The sequence below is a fragment of the Rhododendron vialii genome, chromosome 7a (assembly GCF_030253575.1).
Source record: "Rhododendron vialii isolate Sample 1 chromosome 7a, ASM3025357v1".
In the NCBI taxonomy this organism is placed as follows: Eukaryota; Viridiplantae; Streptophyta; class Magnoliopsida; order Ericales; family Ericaceae; genus Rhododendron; species Rhododendron vialii.
In genome coordinates, this window is record NC_080563.1 from 17,758,300 (window position 1) to 17,766,606 (window position 8,307).

The window sequence follows — 8,307 nt, forward strand, 5'->3', positions numbered from 1 at the left end:
ACTATAATTAAAGCATTTAATTAAAGAACCGATCAAATTTCAATTCTTATGAAAAAATAAAAGATCGGATTGAGCCCCAACACGAATCGGATTGAGCTGACTTGAGACCCACTCGAGGTTTTTTTTTAAATTAAATAAACGGTTCAAATTATTTGTGCAAGACCCGGAACAGGCCCCGCGTGCCCTTCGATACCCCATGGATCTGTCCGTACGTGTAACATTGCTCTCATTCATTAATTACAATATTATGCATCAAATGATGAAATCGGTACGACGGTACCACTGGAGTCGATGTCGGATCATCAAATTGGATCCGAAAGAACACAAATACGGAGCATAACTTAACCGGACCCTCCACGGTTCAATTCTCTCTCTCTCTCTCTCTCTCTCTCTCTCTCTCTCTCATTACTACTGTATTATTCTAGTTGGGAAGAGAGAGGTTGTGGTGTCAAAATGCCGTTATCCAGAGCCCCAACCGCCTCTAGGCTTCCCATCGCAATCCCTTCTCTACCGATTCCAGAGGTTTGATTATTCCCTACCATTTTCTCTTTCCTCTCTTTTGCTCACAAAATACTCCTATCTATCTATCTATGATCTATCTAGAGAAAAAGATAGTAAATACGTAATCATCATTCAATTTGGAAACCACTAGACTAGTCTTCTTGATTTATTCAATTGCATTCTGTGGAGTGTGGACCCAAATTAACTAACTAGCAATCATAGCAGCCACCCCACTAATAACGCTTTCAACACCATCTTCAATCCTTTGCTCCAACTTCGACTCAAATGATGCTCTAAGTGAGCAAACTTTCTAATTTGGTAGATCAAGTCCACCCCATCGCCATATATCGTGTTATTGGCATATTTTTTGACAAAATCTAAGTCCAACCATTGCCGTTTGTTGATGCCAAGAAATGGCAATGCCGAGCCATTTGATTTGTGTTGACAAGGAGATGACTTAAATCCAATGGTATGAATTTGTGATTGTGCCAAAATGGGACTGAACCGGTAAAGCAACATTATTACTTATTTTTTTGTTTTTAACACTGTAGCAAGCCAAAAACTAGATAGCACTAAGGGGAGAGGTAGACTGAAATTGACCTTAGAAGCAGTAGTGCACAAGGATCTAGGCTTAGTAGATATTACGGAACACGATGCCCTCAACAGAGCTCAATGGAAAACACGGATTCCTGTGGCTGACCCCAATTGATTGGACCCAAAAACCGACTTTCGCATAGCCTTATTGGTACCAACTGGTAGACTTGCTCTTAAAAAAAAAATCCCAATGCCCAAACCTTGAACTCGTTTTCTCCACTTAATTTCTGACTACTTTTAATTTCCATTGAACTTGGTTTCGGCGTTGTAGAATTTTCTATTGATTGACATCATAGTTGTCAGAATCGTACGATTCGGTGGGTAATCGATACGAATAGGCTGCCGAATCGGAAATAGCTGAGAATCGTAAGTGAATCGGTGATTTACGATTCATATCGTACGATTCGATACGATTCGGTGGATAATCGATACGAATAGGCTGCCGAATCGGAAATAACTGAGAATCGTAAGTGAATCAGTGAATCGTTCGATTCACTTAAAATTTTCGAAATTCATTTTTCTCTTGTTTTGCTTCTTTTTTTGTTTGAAAAGGGTTCAAATATTTTTTTAAGGTCTAGTATTGTTATATGTCATCTATTGTCTATGTTATATGGATTGATAATAAGAAAAAGATATTTATTACAAGAGTAAATCGAAAATGAGGAAGATAAATGGAATAGGCCTTCTAAGAGTTTGTTTTGTACTTATAACTCTTTCGTACAAAAAGAACCATAAGTAGGCTTTACGAATCATCATCTCTTGGTAGTTGCAATAGAAGCAACTTACCTAATATTCCACGTTATTATCAAATCATCATTTAGAAGAAAGTATTTATTGATTTAGGTCTACATCTTTCATTTGTAGTATATATTGTTGTTACCCTAATCAATAAGCATAGGTTTCTATGCATTATAGAAGTCATGACTGAATCAGAGCGATTCACGATTCGATTCGATTCACGATTCGAAAAATGACCATTTCGATTCTCGATTTGACAACTATGATTGACATGCTATGTAGGATTTCAATTGTAGAAGCTTCAAGATGGAAAGGGGTATGAACTTATGCAACCGGAAAATTGCAGAATACAAGAAATCTAGAAAGCTTGATTTTGTGACCCATGTTGTTTACGGCAACAGTGATGATTCAGTTGGAATTGATGTTCCATTTCCTAATGATTATTCAGAACTTCTTGAGCAAGTAAGCTCTCTTGATGCATTTAATCTTGTAGTGGCATACATGGCCAAAGGCAGCGCCAGGCCTACAAATTTGATCTAGTCTCTTATATCATTTGTTAGATGGACCTCCCACAAGGTTGAGTTAAGTAAAATGCAGATGATTCTCCCACATGAGCCTTGCTGCAGTGGGCTTGACTTGAGTGGTTAAATAACAAGCTATATGGCTGATGACACTTATTGATTCGATGTAAAACCGGAGCTAAAAGCTGCTTACCCTTAGAATAGTGCCATGACTCCGCATTGCAAGTTGCAGCTGTGTTTTCGTGAGAACCTAAATTTAAGGTTTTGCTAAGCGGGGTTCACTTTGACTTGGGGAAGGCACATCTCAGCCTAATTTAGCATTAGTTTGTTATATTATGGAGCCATGGGCTAAATGTATATGTGCAGCTAAAATGCTAGTGGCACAATCCATTTGGAGTGACTAATATGCTTTTGAGATAATAGTGATTTTATGGTCTTGTTTGTACTGGAGCTTAGTTAGCACTTAACCACCATTTTGGGTGATTTCACCAATAATTGATCCTTCTATACATGGTTTAGTTGATGTGTCTTTACTCTTTTAGGATTTCAAAATAAGCATGGAAATGGCCCAACGAAGGATTTTGTATTATAGTTAGCAGAAAATTTCCTAGGACTAGGAGAGCGTTTTTTATTTCCCCCTCATTTTTCTCTTTCTGCATCTTAATGTACTTCTCCTTGTTATCTATTCACTTCTTCATATTTTCTTCTGTGAGAAAAAAAAGCTGGGAAAGTAGATTTCCTCTTCTTCTCTGTTTCTGTCTCTTTATCGTTCTTTCTACCCTTTTTTTCTTTCTCAGCTTGTTTTCTTTTCTAAGGGACCTGGCAGTGGATATGTATTTGGTAAAGCAGAAAGTTATGATCTTCTAGAAAGAGTAGAATGATCACTGTACCTAGAGACTAATGAACTTTAGAAAGCACACAAATCTTTTGGTCATGAACTAGTGCAAGGCTCTCCCTCTCTTGTCCTCTCAGTTCCATTTAGACTTGTCTCACGTCATTGTTTTTTCTTTCAGTGACGATCTTTGTTGGAAACTTTCCATCTTTTAACATCTTTTGTCTTTTCGAGTAGTTAGTTTCCTTGAAACTTTATAACTTCGGTATACTTCATGAACAATTGACAGGCAAAAGAAGCCACTGAATTGGCTTTGAAGGATAATAAACAGTTGATGGTGAGTTAAAAGATAAGAAGTACCGATTTCCTCTCCTTACGTATTAATTCCCTTTTTTCATTTTGGAATGTTAAAGATAAGAAGGATACATCACCCCTAGAATTCCCTTGTTTTTTCCGACTGACAAGTCTCCGTCTCAGGAGATTGAATTTCCAACTGCTGGACTTGAATCTGTACCAGGTTGTCTCTGGTTACTTGTTTTTGTTTTAACAATTTTTTTCTCTTTTTCTTGCTTATTGTCCTTCCTAATGTTCCCTTAGTTTGTGTGGTCTCTCTTTCTGTGTAATTTTGGTGCCAGGTGATGCTGAAGGTGGTACAGAAATGACTGGAAGTATGCAATTGATTCGTGAGTTTTGCGACCTCTTCGTCATTCCTGAAAAGGCTACACGGACCAGAATAGTATGCCTTTATGATTGGATCAGTTCCTATGATGCTCCTACTTTGTTAGTCTTTAGGGATAGCACCGTTTTGTCAATCCATGAATTCATGATCCAATCCAGCCCTTGAAGTTTCAATGGGGCCATAAATTTTCTTGCAGGAGACTTAGAATTTCCTGCGATTTTGTTCATTCTTTGAAGTGAATTTATGACATGCGCTTTTTATGTAAACTTGCAGTTTTTCCCAGAGGCTAATGAGGTTAAATTTGCAAGACAATCAGTTTTTGGAGGAGCTTCATTTAAGTTGGACTATCTCACAAAGCCATCATTCCTTGAGGATTTTGGTTTTGTCTCAAAAGTTAAAATGGCTGACCGCGTGAAGCCAGAAGATGAAATGTTCCTCGTTGCCTATCCATATTATAACGTCAATGGTAGACTCAGACTCCCCATTTTTGTTTTGATACTACTTTTGTTTAATCTCGTCCATTCTTTTTGGCAACACAGAGATGCTTGTTGTGGAAGAGCTTTACAATGAAGCTGTTGCAAAGACCACCCGGAAACTGATTATCTTCAATGGAGAACTTGACCGCATCAGATCAGGGTGTATCCTTTAACAGAGGGAGAGAGGCGAGAGAGTAGAGAAAGAAAGCAAGGATTGGGCAACTTGTAGTTTAGAAAATAGAAGGGGAAAGTTTCTTTCGATTTAATTTGAAATATAGTCCAAGGCTATATTTCAGTCAACGATTTTGGCAGGGATTTGTGGAGGGAATAAGATTCAATCCGGCTGTCCGATCCGTGAACTTTTCCCTTTGCTTTTTCCTTTTCCTCCAAATCCTTAATCCAAACTCAGCCTTAGTTGCGCAACAGCAGATGGTTTTCTTCTGCTGCATATAGAAGAGGATCAGTTTTCTTTTATGCATTCATCAGTTTTTGGTCCAAATTACTTCACTGCTAGTCTGCTACTCTTTTTTCCCCCTTTGTTTGGGTGGTCACTCAGATGGTAGTTTCCTTAAGATGAATGAAGAGATTATCCACCGTTCTTTTACCCAAAGCTTGCAGCACTTGCTACGACACTGTTTCCAAAGATGGAGACTGTGTATTACATTCATAATTTTAAAGGAACCAGGGGAGGAACCCTTTTCAGGTTCACAACTTGCTAAGCCCTCCATTTCCACAACATTTTTGCTATTAAACTCGAATCTGATTACTTATTCTCTACAATGAAGAAAACTTGAAATACTTGCTGCTAGGATATGGCATGCCCTCAGTGGTGAATTTGCTATGCTTTTGATAGTTTCTACCTAATGGATAACTTTCAGTCAACAGATTTTTTTTCTTCTTTTTTAGGTGCTATCCTGGTCCATGGAAGGTACTCAGAAAAGTAAGAGGTAAATATGTTTGCTTACATAAGCAGGGAGTGATGCCGTCACTTAAAGAAGTTGCCTTGGATATTCTTCCATCGGCCTGAACATTCAGAAAAGAAAATGGGTGACATATTTTTCCATTAATAGTTCGGGTAAGAAAATTTAAACGAATTTCTGTTCATACGGCCTCTCCATGTTCATGGATGAAAATGTTTAAAGTATCAAATTGCCAATCATTAAGATATTTTCCTTCGTAAACTGTCCATGACATAAATCTTCATTTTTTGCTCAATCCTACTAGCATGACAGCTAAACAAGCAACAGTTTTTCTAATCACTGTAAGATTATTCTGCTCAGATATTGAAAATAAAGACTAACCTACAGTACATATATGCACCCCCGGTGATTCTTAATCCAGGTGCTGCCTAAAACTCTTCATCGAAAGCTGCATACAACTTTTTCTCACGGGGAAAATAAGCCACATACATTTTTTTTCTCAAGGATCCCCATCCGAAGCTCATTTAGGTCCAGAATTTTCTCACACTAGGCTATCAACTTCATGATTTTGTAGAAGTTAACAAATGTGCTGCATCATTCCTTCACACTATTTTCCCTCCACTTGCCTGTACAAGCTGTCCTTCTCCTAGAATGCTTCTTTCTTTCGGTATATGTTTTGCTGGATAGTGACTGATTTGAGAGTCTGAGACTGGTTCATATTTCTGTGGAAACAGATAGAAGAAAAGTTATGGAAAATGTAGGAGAAATTAATTTTAATTTGGGCACAAGGCTCAGTTTGGTTTGGTTTGGTTCCTCTCTAGTGAAACCATACCAAGCTTAAAAATCCAAATTCGCGTAAAATAGTAACCATTGGATTCTGCTCTGGTTTTACTTGGTGTTCGGTTGCTTTGACCCTATTGTTTTGTGACGATATCTTTCTTGCTGCAGTGACTTCTGTCAGAACAAAGAACCAAAAATTCCTACGGCATCTTTGTTGAAAAGGTACTCGGAATGCAGAAGGCAGTTTCTGACCCTTGATTGTTTGAGATCATACTTTACAATGACATCTTAATATGGCTTGCATGATGAAAGATCACAACCTGGTTACTTCTGATTGATGATTCCTGGTTTACTGTTTTTTTCTTTTGTCATTTTCCTCCCCAAACTGCATTTTACTACCAATCCCCTGGGTCTTTTTCTTTTTAAATTTCCAGAACCTCTATAAGCTCTCTTCCAAGTGTGTTCCATAATATATATTGCAGCAGAGGCCGTTTAGTGGTTCGTAGGAAGTTTGGGATTTGCATATTTCTACATTAGGGGTTTTTGAAAAGCTTCGAGTTTGCATCCATGTCATGAAGGTGATCCGAGTAATTGTTCAAGTTGTTATCTATGTATTTTGATTTTCCAGCTTCCGTGGCTTTAAATTTTGTGAGACTATCAGTTTCTTGTATATTGGGCGCAGATACAGAATGCAAGTATAGTTTGTTTCATTATGGAGAAAAAAAGGTGCATTGTGCATTAGAACATTTATGGTTACATGTTGACAGAGTCCTGCTTCATCCATCAATTGGTTGCTACAAAACAGCTGTGTTATGTACCTGAGCTTTCAAATGATCACTCTTGTTGCTTGACATGTCTATTTTGTGCAGTGGTGTGCGCAACACCGTGCTGCACACCTCTCGGATCTCATCTCGGCAATGAATGGCTCTCGATCGTTGGTTGCCGAGATGAGATCCGAGCCATCGGATGCACGATCCGACGGCTCGGAGGTGCGTAGCACAATGCTGTGCACATCACTACACAGCACCAACCCGAAGTCCGTGTTGGCTATACATATAGTACTATTTTCAATCCACAAGCCGCCGTCACGAGACTGGTCCATCCTTCTTCAGAACTGGGGCAAATTGCTTGCAAAACTGGAAAGTTATATGCTGTCTGTCTAGGGCACAACTCTTTGGGTCGAGCCACAAAATAGTAATTTATTGAGAATTCCTTAGTCTTGCGTGGGTGGCCTTCATTTGACGCATAACTTACTCAGACACCCCTAACCATCGTGAAAAGAGAAAAAAGAAAGAAACATCATGTGTCCCTTCACACAATATTCGCTTGACCATGCAAGAATGGATAGAATTGATAAACGAGTTGAGCAGACCGAGAAGGGAGGAGATGGGAGTGGAATAGCAGATACTGAATCGATAATAAAAGTGGGAACCGAATCTCCATAGGATTAGTAGTCCGAAGGTGTTTTGAGTTAACAAACAAGGGATTCATAATCCCTTCAGATTCGCAATCCAATCCCATAGCTTAACATGTTTAACAAACGGGGCCTAAGGAGATTGTAAATCCAAGTGACCCTCAGTCTAAGAACAGATGGAACAAAGTTAATCAAAGAAAAGGGACCTAACCATTGATCTTGCCATGCCAACAGAGTGCCACTGTTGCCTACTTGCCAAACAAGTCCTACCTGCCAAACAATTAGTAGGGACTTAAGAGCATGGAAAAATTCCTTTTCGCTGTTTAGGGAAAAAAAAAAAAACAAGTTGGGACGCAAGTATGGAAAGGACATCCACGATTCTCCCCTCCAAGCCCAAGACGGGAAGCGGTTGGCACGAGCCTCCGAAATTGAAAATTAGGTCGAAAACCTGGCTCAGCAGAGAAGTTTGTTGAGTGAGGAGAAAAGCACCCCAAGTTTCAGCCCGAGTTGAAATGCTCATAGTTGAAGGCTTGTAATGCCTAAACCTCAAAAACGCGTAGTGGGGGAAAAACAGTATTCCAGCTAACCAACGTTATCTTTTCCTTGGATGAGGAAATCTAGTTTTGAGAGTGGCGAAAGAAGACTTAAGCAGGTAATTAAAGTGCATTGATAAGTGTTGCTCTAGCTAGCTACCAGCTTAAGAACAAAAATGATCGAATTTTAATACTATGATTTTGTGAGGTATCCAAGATGGAATTAAGAGAAAGTTCATCAATAAGTGGAAGCCCAAACTTTGTATCGCTGCTATCCCAAGCAGCAGAAATATGAAGATGATCAACTTCAAACTTCTGT

The 8,307-nt window shown here is 38.9% G+C and overlaps 1 protein-coding gene across 2 annotated transcripts; it reads left to right on the top strand.

Moving 5' to 3' along the window:
* The first annotated feature begins 385 nt into the window (after positions 1-385).
* On the top strand, positions 386-6,799 carry LOC131333838 (protein LPA3). Of its 2 annotated transcripts, XM_058368604.1 has the most exons (10): positions 386-522; positions 2,116-2,295; positions 3,476-3,523; positions 3,664-3,703; positions 3,822-3,922; positions 4,139-4,331; positions 4,405-4,503; positions 4,927-5,044; positions 5,248-5,416; positions 6,210-6,799. In XM_058368604.1, exons 1-9 carry the CDS (start codon positions 454-456, stop codon positions 5,366-5,368), a joined length of 969 nt encoding a protein of 322 aa, XP_058224587.1. In that variant the 5' UTR covers positions 386-453; the 3' UTR covers positions 5,369-5,416; positions 6,210-6,799. The 2 variants fall into 2 exon arrangements, with proteins under 2 accessions (XP_058224587.1, XP_058224588.1); XM_058368605.1 differs by lacking the exon at positions 2,116-2,295 and having other exon boundaries at positions 442-522.
* The last annotated feature ends 1,508 nt before the right edge of the window (positions 6,800-8,307 follow it).